The sequence below is a fragment of the Cajanus cajan genome, chromosome 3, assembly GCF_000230855.2.
Source record: "Cajanus cajan strain Asha chromosome 3, NIPB_CcT2T_4, whole genome shotgun sequence".
Classification (NCBI taxonomy): domain Eukaryota; kingdom Viridiplantae; phylum Streptophyta; class Magnoliopsida; order Fabales; family Fabaceae; genus Cajanus; species Cajanus cajan.
Window position 1 is genome coordinate 19459613 of NC_138519.1, and position 14362 is coordinate 19473974.

The 14362-nt window shown below is 32.5% G+C and overlaps 2 protein-coding genes across 2 annotated transcripts; both read left to right on the forward strand.

Annotated features, from left to right (window-relative positions):
• Positions 1-1046: 1046 nt before the first annotated feature.
• LOC109810217 (uncharacterized) lies at positions 1047-2887 on the forward strand. The gene is made up of 3 exons (XM_083071690.1): positions 1047-2128; positions 2209-2308; positions 2408-2887. The coding sequence occupies exons 1-3, from the start codon at positions 1047-1049 to the stop codon at positions 2885-2887; spliced, it is 1662 nt and encodes a 553-aa protein (XP_082927816.1).
• Positions 2888-10623: 7736 nt separating this feature from the next.
• LOC109788472 (uncharacterized) lies at positions 10624-14167 on the forward strand. Its single transcript, XM_020347202.3, has 4 exons — positions 10624-11073; positions 12763-12921; positions 13039-13150; positions 13636-14167. The coding sequence occupies exons 1-4, from the start codon at positions 10723-10725 to the stop codon at positions 13821-13823; spliced, it is 810 nt and encodes a 269-aa protein (XP_020202791.1). The 5' UTR covers positions 10624-10722; the 3' UTR covers positions 13824-14167.
• The last annotated feature ends 195 nt before the right edge of the window (positions 14168-14362 follow it).

The window sequence follows — 14362 nt, forward strand, 5'->3', positions numbered from 1 at the left end:
TCTCTCTTGTGTTTCATGCTCTAAAAACTGGGAGAACTAGAGATAATTGAAGATCACCCCAAAAATCTACGTGCTATTCATCGAGGTAAGGGAGAGTGAAGATTTTCTCCTTTGGAAGCCACTTAACCTATTGAGTTGGGATTACATTTCATTTTTACTTGTGTATACATGTTTAGGGTTTAGGATATGAGAAGATAGATGCATGTGTTAATCATTGCATGTTGTATTATAAAGAAAATAGTGATAAGGATGTTTGCTCAGTATGCAAACAACCGCGATTTAAACCAAAGGCAAAACATTCTTCAAAATAGAAAGATGTCCCTTACTCAGTGTTGAGATATTTCCCCATTATTCCAAGACTCCAACGTCTTTTTAAGTCTAAAAATACTTCAAAATATATGCATTGGCATGTCGATGGTGTGCGTCAAGATGAATCAATTATGACACATCCAGCTGATGCTGATGCTTGGAAGAAATTTGACCATACCCATCCAACATTTGCACAAGAGCCGCAAAATGTTAGGCTTGGACTTTGCACAGATGGCTTTAATCCATTTGGTAATTCAAGTACCTCATATTCCTGTTGGCCTGTTTTCCTCACACCATACAATCTTCCCCCAAGTATGTGTATGAAAATGGAATATATATTTCTCAGTCTTGTGATTCCTGGACCAAAGTCTCCCGGTAGAAGTTTAGATGTGTATCTTAGGCCTCTAATTGATGAGTTGAAAATCTTATGGAACATTGGGGTTAACACTTTTGATGCATGTAGGAAGCAAAATTTCATTATGAAAGCAGCTTTATTATGGACAATAAGTGACTTTCCAGCATATGGAATGTTATCTGGTTGGAGCACTCATGGGAGACTTGCTTGCCCCTATTGTATGGAGCATAGTAAATCATTTTATCTGAAACATGGAAGGAAATGTTGTTGGTTTGATTGTCATCGTTAATTATTGCCTATTGATCATCAATTTCTTTGTGATCGACACTCTTTTAAGAAGTCAACTGTAGTAAAATCTTTACCTCCACAAGAATTTAATGGCATGGATGTCTTAAATATGGTGAATCAACTTCATTATATCACTTTTGGCTTGAAGGAACCCAAACAACAACAACCTGGCTTTGGTACAAGGCATAATTGGGTGAAGAAAAGCATATTCTGGGAATTACCTTATTGGTCCACTAATCTAATACGACACAATTTGGATGTCATGCATGTTGAAAAAAATGTGTTTGACAATATCTTCAACACTGTCATGGACATAAAGGGAAAGACGAAAGACAATGCAAATGCAAGAGCTGATTTGAAAGATATTTGTAAACGCCCAAGTTTAGAGTTGATATTTGAGAATGAAATGTATAAAAAGCCAAAGGCGACATATGTCTTGAATGATAATCAAAGAAAGAAAGTGTGTGAGTGGATAAAACAATTAAAATTTCCAGATGGATATGCATCTAACATATCACGTTGCATTAATATAGATGAAGGAAAGATATATGGAATGAAAAGTCATGACTGTCATGTTTTTATGCAAAGACTAATTCCTTTGGCATTTCGTGATATGTTGCCAAAGCCAATATGGGGAGTATTAACAGAACTCAGCTTGTTTTTCAAAGAAATTTGTGCACATGAGATACGTACTTCTTTCATGGACAATGTTAAGGTTTCCATTATTGAAATAATTTGCAAGCTTGAAAAGATTTTCCCGCCAGCATTCTTTGATTCCATGGAACATTTAATTGTGCATCTCCCTTATGAAGCCAAGGTTGGAGGACCAATGCAGTACAGATGGATGTATCCATTTGAGAGGTTCATGTTGTACTTGAAAAAGAAGGTTCAAAATAAAGCAAGGGTTGAAGGATCCATTTGTGAAGCTTATATTGTGGAAGAAATTTCTAATTTTGCTTCTATGTACTTTGATCCAACTATACAAACAAGACACACTCAAGTTCCTCGAAATGATGATGGTGGTGAAGATGCCAATGGTGATGATAAGTTGTCTATTTTTAAATACCCATGTCGTCCTATTGGCAAGGGTCAAAAAATAATATTAACAAATAAAGAGTTTGAAATTGCTGAGACATATGTTCTTGTAAATTGCAAAGAAGTGGAACCTTATCTCCAGTAAGTTTGCTCCCTAATTTCTCAATTTTGGTAGTTTATAGTGAAATTAGTTTTCTTATTAATTTTATTATATGTATTAGACAATTTGAGGATTCGCTAAAGGAAACAAATCCCAATAATGATGAGGATGAAATAGTGGAAACTCGCGATAAAAACTTCAGTAAATGGTTGAAACATCAAGTGAGTCAACTTACTCATAAATGTATATAATGTTCTTTTTAACGTTCATAATATATACTAAGTGATGCAACCATTTTTTCTCTTTGAAATCATTTATAGGTAAGTACAAATCAAGTTGATGATCAAATGATTAAAGAGATAAGTTATGGTCCATCTAAATTTGCAACTTCTTTTAATGGATTAATAGTTAATGGATATAGATTTCATACTAAGGACTATAGACATAATAAAGCCACCATGAATAGTGGGGTATGCGTTCGGGGAAATATATATGGTGAGAATGATTTAGACTATTATGGAATTATTGAGGATATATTAGAATTATCATATCTTGGACATCAAAGAGTAATTATCCTACGCTGCCACTGGTTTGACCCAAATGGTGTCACTATTGATGAAAGATATGGGTTGGTTGATATCAAACATAAATCAAAGCTTCAATCAGATGAGCCATTTGTTTTAGCTGAACAAGCACAACAATTTACTGCACAAGATACCCACAAAGTGGGGGTAGATCTAGTGATGAATGGTGGGCAGCTTGCAAAGTTAGACCGAAACTTTTTATGGCTGAGACATTAAATGATGAATTTGGTGGATCAAATGAGCTAACTTATAATGATTATTATCAAGATGATGGATCCATAAAAGCACACCAAAGTGTTATACACGATGAGACGATACCATTGTTTGATGGAATTCCTCCAATGGAAGAAGTAGGCAACAATGATATACATCATCCAATGGACAACTTGCATCATGATCACTTCATTGATGATATTGAAGATGATGAGATTGAAGATATTAACGAGTTCATAGATGATGAGGAATTATATGATTCAGAATCTAGTTATGATTAACAACTTGATTTTGAAAGGTGATGAATATATTCTAAAAGGTTTTAGTTTCAACATATTACACGTAATTACTCATTTTTTAGTGTTAAAATAAGAAATAGATAAAAGGGTTTCTAATTGGTACTAGTATTGCCTTATTTGATTACTTGTGGTTCTTTATGACTTTAATTTCCCATATAAATGATCACTTTTTGTTGTTTTAATTTTATGTAGGTAATCATTATGCCAACTACTCGAGGAAGAGGGCGTCAGGTTAATCAAGCCAATAATCCTCATCAGCTCACTCAAATTGCTTCGAATCCTCCACCACATGTTTCTCATCACTCACCTCGTACACTTTTAGAATAACATTTTAATTATTAACTCTATATTTATTTAAATGAAATGGATAAAAACTAACTTTTCTTTACTATGTTTGTCTAGGTGATGGATCTACTAGTTCATTAGCTAATGGTGGTGCTACATCAGCTAGTGGCGGACAATCATCTGATACCCAACATCTGATAATCAACAACCTACTATGGTGCCTTCAAGTGAAGATTCTAATGTAGAAGTTGATAGGAGGAAAATAATATCCGTGGAGGCAGTTTCTAAACCGTAAGTAAAATTGAATTTATGAATATGATTAATACTTTAAATTCATGTTATTGAACTATTTGTGGTTTGAATTGAATTATAGGAAGAGGTTTGCTCAACAATTTGTGACTCGTTATATCATTTCTAAGGTAATGTCAAGGATGCCTTATGCTGCAGATTGTTGGAAAAGTTATTGCCCTGAAATGAAAGAAATGTTATTTAATGATTTTAAGGTAAGTAATTAATCTAATAGTATTATATATTATATCATTATATCAACAACTATTTTTTTTTACTTCAGTTGTATTATTGCAGGAAAAATATCGTTTTGCATCAGAATATGATCGTGTGATGGCGAGGGAAGTTTGGGAAAAAACATGCATGGATAGGTATTCTGATCAATTGTGTAAAGACAGTGATAAAGCAATAAAAGTAGAAAACTCAAGAAATTATGAGGATTTAAGGGCTCACAAGCCTAGAGGGATGAAAGCTGAAATATGGAATGGGTTTATCGACATTTGGAAGACACCAGAATGGCAAAAGAAATCTATTGCTGGAAGACAAAACAGAGCTGCCCAGCTTGAAGCAATGGTGCACACAGGAGGGTCAAAAAGCTTCGGGCAACACAAAAAAACTATGGTAATCAAATCATATTAAATTTTGTCAATAATTAATGAGTGATGTTTGCTTTATTCCTATTCTAATATAATTGTTTTACTTAGATAATCCATGGTAAAAGTTACTTATTTTTTAGATTTATTAATTTAGCTAATATTTGGAATTTATTACAATTAAAATTGTGTTATTGATGGTGTGTTAAAAAAATTTCTTTACCCATGGATTTTTTTAAGTGCAGTTTTTTTTTTTTAATTCTTTAACAAGTTGTGAAAGTTGAAGGTTTTGAAAATTAATGAGTTTCATTGGTAAATTTAATTACTTACAATTTGTACTGTAATATTTTACAGGAGGCATAATAGAATCGTCCTGTTTCTTATCGTGAAGTGTATAACAAAGTTCACACAAAAAATGATGGCGAATTTGTCTCAACTAGGGCAAAGAAATTTATTGTATGTTATTTTATATTTTAAGATTGATTATGTACTTTTTTAACCTCTTGCTATTTCACTTATTTTTTTTTGTTTATTATTTGTAGGAAACATATGAAGAATCAATGACACAAAAATATGGAGAAGACACTTCATCTCATCCTGTAATTGATTATGATCTTTGGTTAAAAGCTGCAGGTGAAAACAAGAAGAAAAGAGTGCATGGCATGGGACATAGCTTGGATCTTGGAACTAGTAGCTCTACCCAAGCTTCATCTCCAGAGGTTGTAGGTTCCTCTACAAATCTTACGCTTATGACAGAAGAACGAGTCACTACAGTTATAAATAATGCATTGGCCTCTTTTTTGCAAACACAATTACCATAGATGATGAGACAAATAATTCAGGCAGTTTAACCATCAACAACACCATCAACCAACTAACATAGGGAGGATTAAGGACGAGATGATGATTTCACTAGCTTAGGTTGATTACTATTTAGGATGACTCGTTATTTTGCTTTTCTTTTTGTAAGACATTAATTAGTTTGGGTTTCTTTAAGATAGTATGCACAAGTTGGATTTTGTAAGACATTTAACAATTTGGTTTTGTAAGAGATATTGCTACATGTAACTTTTATTTTAAATCATGTCGAATTGAAAAAAAATTATGTAGTTGATTTAGATTTATTTAAAATATCAAATTAAGTGGCATATCTACAGGGATTCATGAGAGAATAATGTATATATATAGATAAATTAGGAAGGTTTCGCGAGATATTAGCGATGGATTCGCGAGGAAACTCAAAAGATATGTTGTGAAGGTTTCGCGAGGGATTAGCGTGGTATTCGCAAGGGAACTCAATCCATATGCTTTGATGGATTTGCGTGGGATTAGCGAGGGATTTGCGAAGGACATATTTGCGAGGTTTTAGTGAGGGATTTGCGAAGGACATATTTGCGAGGGCTTAGCGAGAGATTTGTGAAGAACATATTTGCGAGGGTTTAGCGAGGGATTTGCGAAAGACATATTTGCGAAGGATTAGAGAGGGATTTGTGAAGGACCTCAATTGATATATTGCTACAGAGTTGCGAGGAATTAGCGACAATATCGCGAGGGATAATTGCGACGGAGTGGCGAAAGATTAGTGAGGAAATAATTAAACAATATTTTGCGATGGAGTAGCGACAAAGTAGCGAAGGATATCTTGCGAAGGTTTTGCGACGTTTTAGCGAGGAAATATTAAATGCAATTAGTGAGGGAATTTAGGTTCTACATTTGCGAGGCGATAGTGACGAATTAGTGGCACAAATTTGCGATGGACTAGCGAAGATGGTTGCGAGGGAAAAGCAAAGGAATGTAGCGAGGGAATTGCGGGGGATATGCAGCCGTCGCTAATTAGTGACTTGAATTTAGTGAGGGAATAGTCCTTCGCAAATCTCTCGCTAGTCCCTTGCCATTTTGTTTAGCGAGGGATTTGCGAAAGATCTTTCCTCTCTAATTCGCAATTTTCTTGTAGTGACAATTCTTGAGAAAATTCATAGTTTGACTTGAGAGTGGAATTATGCTTCTATACTCTTCTTTTGAGTATGAGATGTTATGATTAAGTTGTATGTATGATTGATTTCGTAGAGAACTATGGTCATGAATCTACGAGTGCATGTAGTTCCTGTAAGAAACTCTTGCTTTATAGAGCAAAGTAAAGATTGATGTTAATTGCATAAATATATGAAATTAATTATGTAGTAATAGGCTCTAATTTGACATCTTATCTTTTGGATTTGAATTGAAGTTATTAAGGAATGATGTAGGGAAGGTAAAAAACCTATGAATATTATAATATCCAATTTTGGACTATCATAACTTGCTCAGCAACCTTAGACTCACTCTAAGCGAATTTAGCTCGCTTTAAGTGACCTCGGTCTCGCTCAAGCGAGTCCTAACAGAGAACTTCAGATAGCAGCTCACTTCGAGTAAATTTTATCTCATTCCAAGCGAGTGAACCTCGCTTAAGCGGATGATTGGCTTGCTTAAGTGAGTAGATGACCAAATTTTCTTTTTGTTTTGTCTTGATAAAAGTTTCAACCCTAGATGTTAGCTTTAAAATGTCATTTGAATCACCCAAAAAGGAGGTCTAGAACTCAAATTAGGATCAACTTAGTGAGTGTAGGCTGAAAAATTGCAATTTTGTAATTATTAAAAATAGTAGATGACAAAATTAACACTTAAGGTCAAGATAGAAGTTGTATTATATTTCTAACAAAATTGAGATTAACTTGATATCATACATATAACTTCATATATTGTGTTTAGACCCTACAATGTCGTAGGAGCTTAAGATAAGGAGATACAATTTGAGAGTTGAAATTGTGTTATTTTATCCTTTAAGTATTTAATATTCACTACTAAAAAAGCGTCATTTTCCTGCAAATTTTTCTACAAAAAAATATTCGCAGATTTTTTTTTGCAAATTTTCTTGCAATAATAATTTTACAAAAAAAAATTGCAAATTTATTTGTGAAAAATAATTTGCAAAAATTTCTTACAAATTTTTTTTGCAAATTTTTCTACAATTTTAACGATCATAGAAATCTTTTTCCATTGTAAAAATTTGCAGAAAATGTTATAAGAATTTTATCAAAGCAGAAGGAATTTTTAGCTAAGTCTCCACGTTAATCCTTAGATCCACGCTTAGCCTTAACTTGGAAGAAAGTCAAGGAACAAACTTCAATCTTCACGCTGAGCGTGGAAACTGGCGCTAAGCACCAGTATTTCAGAAAGTCACTCCTTTCCAAACCAATCCCTCATGCTTAGCATGGCATCTCACGCTTAGCGTGAATTGTGCTAACATGTCATTACTTAGATAAGACAAAAAAAATTTATGACCTAACAGAGCGAATTTCGAGGAGAGACTAGGAGAACCTTTCTTGGAGTCTGGGTGGCGGCTGGAGAGCTCTAGAACCTTCAAGATAAAGTTTCTTCCTTTCTTTATCATTTTGTAGAGTTCTCTATGTCTATGTGTAGCTAATCTCACCTTTGTTAGGGTTTGATGTAACTAAACTCATTCTTATGTGTAAACTCTAAGTGATCAATCTTAGTTGTTATTCAATTTTATTGCTCTGTTTCCTGTGCATAATGCTTGTTATGGTTTGATCACCCTTAACTTGAACTTGAGGTTTTTAAGAGATTGGAAAATGATTTTAAACCTTTGAATGGAAATAAAGTAGATAATAGTGCTTATTACTAGGAATAGAGTAAATGTCATTAGTCTTTCTTAAGCTCTGGTTTTGGAAGCTAGTTTCTTGGTTAAACTATGCAAGGAATTGATAGGTTAATTTAGCAACTTAAATTCCAACTTGTAAGGGATTAAGGTTGGTTATTTTTGAGAGTGATTGATAAATTTTGAATGATAACTATTTTGAGCTCATTGATAAACATGAGGGGAAGGTTTAGTGAAGTCAATCCCCAACATTTATTAATATTGTTTTAGAATCAAGTTTTGCACCCTAAGTGTTTACAAAAATACAAAAAAGAATTCTTATAACATTCACATTGTTTGCTTACATTATTTACTGCAACAAATCAAATTCTTATTTCTTTTTGGTAGCTTAGTCAATATAACGAGTGATTTTGTAAAGTGTTGCGCAAATCCCTTGGGATACGATACTCATACTTACATTAAACTACTTATACGATTTGGTACACTTGCCAAGAAAGATAATAAGTTTCTTGCCCTAAAACGAGGTTTCTCACTCTCCTCTTACCTGGGTAAGCAAAAGAAAATGGATGCATGGTCCTGGGGTGATTTTCTTCCTATTCCTGTTCTTCAAGCTTTGAGCGTAAAATGAAACGCATATGTGAAAAATGTAAAATGAAGGAGCGTAAAAAAAAATTTGTTCAGAACTGCTCCTTTTAAAATATTAACTCCTCTATAACCCTATAGTTAAACATATTAACTATAGTTAATCCCTTCCCTGTTATTTAATTAAATTATAAAACATTGAATTAAAATATTTAACTAAAACACCTTCTATAATATTCCAAAACATGTCAAATAATTAAAATAAATATTAACACAACTTTTTTAATTAATACAAAAATAAAAAAATATTTATTAAATATTTTATGAAAAATTGAGTGTTACACCTCTATATGTCACTATTTTAGATCTAGAAGAGTCAATAAGAGCTTGTCACATGGCAAGACAAGAAAAGTGTGACTTATGTCATTATCCTAGATCTAGAAGAACCAATGGGAGATTGTCATTTGGTATGTTATGTAAAGTATGACTAGACAAGGTTATGTGGCTTGTTAACTTCTTAGATAACTTATGAGACATCCTTGTTCCTTTCATGTTGGACGTCCACTTGGAACCAAGGGAGGATGCTCATAAGTCACTCAAGTCAAATAAGTCTAACTAGTTTTTACTAGTTAATCCCTCCTAAAATACTATTTACACCTCTAAAGATAAAAAAAAATACAAGAAAATAAAATTCTTACATTACTTGACCAAAAATACTAGGTTAAAAAATAAGAAAAATACTTACAAGAAAAAATATACATAAAGAGAAAATGAACTAAGTTGTTAACCTATAGCTCAAAAAGAACTTAAGCTTTCTATCTTCACCATGAGTTCATTCCTTTTACATCTCCCTTGACATTGTCCTTGTAATAGATGATTTAGAACTACTTTGATTAATGTGACATTAGAGTTTATGTTTCTTTTTAAGAACCTTAGTTTTAGATATGGAGTTGTTTTATAATATTTAGTTTTTAAATCCTTTTTGAGAACTTGTAAAGATAGTTATGTTTGTTTATTTCTCTTTCAAAACTCTCTTCTTATTATTAAAGTAAAATGAAATTTTATATATTAAAATGATAGTGTAAATGATAGTGTCATTTACTTACTCTATTTTTCTCTTCGTTCTCTTTAACTGACTTGCTCTATTTTACTCTATTTAGTTGAGTTTGTTCCTCCTATATATAACACAGAAAACGCTTGAAATTTCAATTTTTAAGTATTAAGTTTTTTATAACACGAGTCAAGAAAAAGGAAAGATAAAAGTTGAAATTGATATCATGATATCTACAATCAACTATAAATCTTCAAGACTTTGTAATCAATTTAGATTTATTAGAATATATATATATGATGAATTTGAGTTAGGGTTCTTATGAGTAGAATGAAACTCAACAATTATTTTATTTATTTATTTACTATGAATTTTTATTTTTTAATTTTTATATTATAAAATTAAGATTTTTTATATTTAAAAAAAGAAAATTAACATAAGACATTGTATTATCTTAGAATTTAATACTAAAAATATTTCTTCGCGAGTGAATAATTGAAAGTAATTACAAAATTTTAAAAAATATTTTATACCTATAACAAATTTCAGATATATTTTTTCTTCTCTGAGTTGATGTTTGTAAATTTCTAAGATATTTTAAATGAATAAAAGTGGATGAAAGACACATTTTTACCCAAATACTGATATAAAATATAAGAACATATTTAGTTATAAGAGAGTATGACATCTACTCCACTATTTTTTAATCATTTATAAATTCACAAAATCTTGCAGAATCTATTAAAATCTTAACTTAAAAATTTTATAAAATCTATTAAAATCTTAATTTTTAAAATTTTATAAATCTTACAAAATTTTAAAAGTCATAAAAATTTTATAATTTTTTTAAAATTTAAAGGACTTTTTAGAAAAAAATTAATTTAAAATCATAATCTAATAGGTCACTTACACATTGTTATTAACTTTTTATGAAACCAAATATTTGTTCTGACAAGCCTAAATCAAACTTTGCTCTGACTATTTTTGTCCAAAGAAGTAAAGTAAGTAACCATCGATCATCATTTCATTTTGATCCGTTTTCCTTCCCACTACCCAAACTCCCCTCCCTCCCTCTCTCTCCCAAAATGGATTCAGGCGGCGTCGTAGGAGCCGCGAGCCACCCTCCACCGCAGTTCTACCAAAACGTCGTCGTAATGCGCCACGGCGATCGCATCGACAACTTCGAGCCCCACTGGGTTTCCCAAGCGGCCCGGCCCTGGGACCCACCCCTGGTCCAACAGGGCCTGGCCCGGGCCTTCGTCACGGGCCGCCAGTTCCGTAACAACTTACCCTTCGCCTTCCACCGCGTCTTCGTCTCTCCCTTCCTCCGATGCGTCCAAACCGCCGCCCAAGCCGTCACCGCCCTCGCCGCCGTCGCCGACGACGCCAACAAACTCACCGCCAATGACGTCACCATCGATCCCTCCAAACTCAAGGTTAGAATCGTCTTTTCCTTCTTTTGCAGAGTGGCCGATTATAAATCTCGTTTCGCTAAATTCTTATGCGTATGTATGCGATGTTGTATTGTTAGGGTAGTTGTATGAGGAAATCATGTATGATGGTTAATTTTTTTTTATTTTTTTTTGTAAAATAAAATAACTCCAATTTTGAAAGTTGATCAATTCTTCAATCATTCGATCATGTCTTTCGCCGAAGAAACCCAAATTTAGAAGATGAGATTAGTTTTGATCAAATTTAAGTTAATGAGTTTAGTATTACTCTGTTAACCAATTTTTTGTGTGGACTTGAAGGTAGTTTGTTTTGAAGACGTGCGTTTGTAATATGATGATTGAGTGAAAAAAAGTTTAATTATATTTTGATTCCATTAGATTCATCAACTTTAACTTTTAGTTATAGTTAAAAATGTTCCATTTTAGTCCGTATGGATACTGTTATTTTGTTGCTTTTTAGTCTCTGTCCGCAAGTTCTGTTGGGACTAAAAGGGTAAAGTTTATGAAACTATGCTTAAATAATAAAATACTTAAATATGCTTTTTAGTTCATCAAATTTAAGGTAAATTTTTTTTTCAGTTTTTCAAATTTAAAACTGATCTCTTTAGTACCTGTAATTTCAAAATATCTTGTTTTAATGCCTATATTCAAATTTTGTTAAAAACTTTGTCAAATAATATTGCATAAAATCTATCTATTAATGTTCCTATTAGTAAAAACATATTAAATCTATCTGATATTGCATAAGTGTCTCAATATATCACTTTTGACTTGAGAGACTAAAAACAACAGTTAAAAACATATTTAAACCAAAATAAAAACAGTTTGTATAAATAAAGGCTATAATGAGGTATTTTTAATTATAAGGACTAAAAAGTAAAGCTGATGAAACTATAGCCCACAAAGGTATTAAACGAAAAAAACATTAGATTGTTGTAGTTGTGATTATTTATTCTAAATTAAATAAAAATTATTCTAAATATGACTTTCTTTAAAATAAGTATTGGTTGAGTTAATAATTTTATTGTGTTGTGTTTAGTACAATATTGGATATGATTCGGATCATTATCTTCAATAATGTAGTCTTGTTGGAAAGGCACGATGGAAAAATTCACAATGAATTAAAAAAAAATGATCTTTCTTTTTAGGACAAGATCGTAATTTGTTATTCAAGAGGAATCAACAATTGAAAGTTTAGCAAAAATTTTAATAATAAAATTCAGCAATGGGACTGTAATCCGTTACTTCTTGTACCGCAATTGAACTTTCTTATTTCTGTCACTGGTTTAACAGTATAAAATTCAGTCTGACAAACCTTTGATTTAAAGAGGTGGTTCTTGCTGTGTACCAAGGACAAGCATTAATTTGTCTTTTTATGCATAATAGATTTTCCAGTGAGGTTTCTGCACACAATGATTCTGTTTGATTTGTCTGTTAGGGATGTTTGACTTTGACGGATACATGTTGACACCTAGTGGTGAAAGCTGCATGTATACGCATATTGTATCATGGAGGTTCAGTTTCATCTGCAGAAGTAGAATTTTAGAGTTATGTAGGTGAAAGTGTAATTTTTATGTTTCTCTTTTATAAAATTTTAACATGACTTACAAATCCTGAGTAGATATATCAGCTATTGAGTTTATAAAATCCTAACCCTCACTTCCACAACTGCAGGTCTCTGTTGAATATGGGTTATGCGAAATGATGAGCAGGGCAGCAATCAGGCTTGAGGTTGCTCCTAAAGATGGAAATTGGGGTTTTGATATTTCGGAGCGTGAGGCCTTGCTTCCGGCAGGGACAGTAGATAAGAATGTGGAAAGGGTCTATAAGGAGGTATGGAGAGCTTGATCTTCTTTTTCAATTGCCTAGTTTTTAGGCACTTGACAATTATATAAGTGTATCCAAATATCACTAGGGCTGATGAAAACTTTTTTGATTGAGGAACTTCAGTTGCCCAAGTGGGAAGAGGATCCAGAATTGCAAACAAGGCCTAGATATAAGCAAATAGTTAAAGACCTTGCAGACAAATATCCAACTGAGAACTTGCTGCTTGTTACACATGGTATAGTATTATTCCATCTGGAAAAACATCTTTATATGGACTTGTTTAGATAAACTTTACCACTTCTTGGAGAAAAAAATAGGAAGAAAAATTGAAATAAGTTTCTTTTCTCCATAAAGTAAAACTAGCTTATGTAATAACTAATCTGTAATTTTTGAGACAAGTTATATGAGAGAATTTTTACAAATTAATTTATGCATACATTAATTTTAACCTTTGGAGAATTTTTTTTTATTTTTCTTTCTTATTTTTTCCTCCTAGAAGTGTTTCTGGGGAAGTTTATCCAAACAGCCCTCTATGTGAATGCAATATTTTTCTAGTTGTTCCTCATGTTACATTAATGAACAAGAATGAAATTTACTACTGTAAAGCAAGAAAGTGCTTGAACCTGAACCCGTTGAGCACTGAATGAAGAAGGTGCTCTATTTTGAAGTGTGCAAGAGATTTTTGCAAATGGAGTTCTAATCACATTGCATCTTTTGTAGGGGAAGGAGTTGGGGTGGCTTTTTCTTCATTCAAAAAGGGTGCTACGGTGTACGAAGTTGATTACTGTGGATACGTCCAACTCAGACGCCCAATTTTCAAGAAAGACCAATCATTTACTGCAGGAGAATTTGAAGTACTTAATGACAATGGTCAAACTGGCGTACATTTCTTCCTAAAACAAACGTAATAATGGCGATCCACACGTTTGAGACCTGATTCTCAATTATTACTCTGGCTACTTCATATTCGAGTCCACTCTATTGTGAATGCTTGATTGACTAAGAAAATTGAAACACCATTATTCTTCACTCGTGGGATATTTGCTGTCTTGATTGAATAGTAAACATAGGAGGGGAAAAAAAAAGTAGTAATAGAGCTTTGTTCGTCCATTTTATTCAGAATAAGTTACAAGATACATTACGCCATATGAAATTATGGAAAATTTGGTTTATGATTAAACTCAATGGTAATGAATGATATGTGTAAACAATTATACTCGTGAGAAAAGGCTTGGTTTTTAATGTTGTTGTATTTAGCGAATGTTAATCATAGCTCTGGTTATTGCTGGTGTGCAAATATGAAACTTGTCTGTTGGAATAGAAAGGAAGAAAATGCATGTAATGATATTAGTTTTGCGTCTGTTAAAAGCTGTTCGTTGACCTTATTCCAACGTGATTCAGTCTTAAAATTCTAACATGTTCAATTTACTTTGAAACGAATTAGTTT

Coding starts and splice junctions, on each gene's coding strand:
- LOC109810217 (XM_083071690.1), top strand. CDS start 1,047: ATGGATGTCTTAAATATGGTGAATCAACTTCATTATATCACTTTTGGC. Junction 2,129..2,208: donor GAAGTGGAACCTTATCTCCA/GTAAGTTTGCTC, acceptor TATATGTATTAG/ACAATTTGAGGATTCGCTAA. Junction 2,309..2,407: donor GTAAATGGTTGAAACATCAA/GTGAGTCAACTT, acceptor AATCATTTATAG/GTAAGTACAAATCAAGTTGA.
- LOC109788472 (XM_020347202.3), top strand. CDS start 10,723: ATGGATTCAGGCGGCGTCGTAGGAGCCGCGAGCCACCCTCCACCGCAG. Junction 11,074..12,762: donor TCGATCCCTCCAAACTCAAG/GTTAGAATCGTC, acceptor CCACAACTGCAG/GTCTCTGTTGAATATGGGTT. Junction 13,151..13,635: donor CTTGCTGCTTGTTACACATG/GTATAGTATTAT, acceptor CATCTTTTGTAG/GGGAAGGAGTTGGGGTGGCT.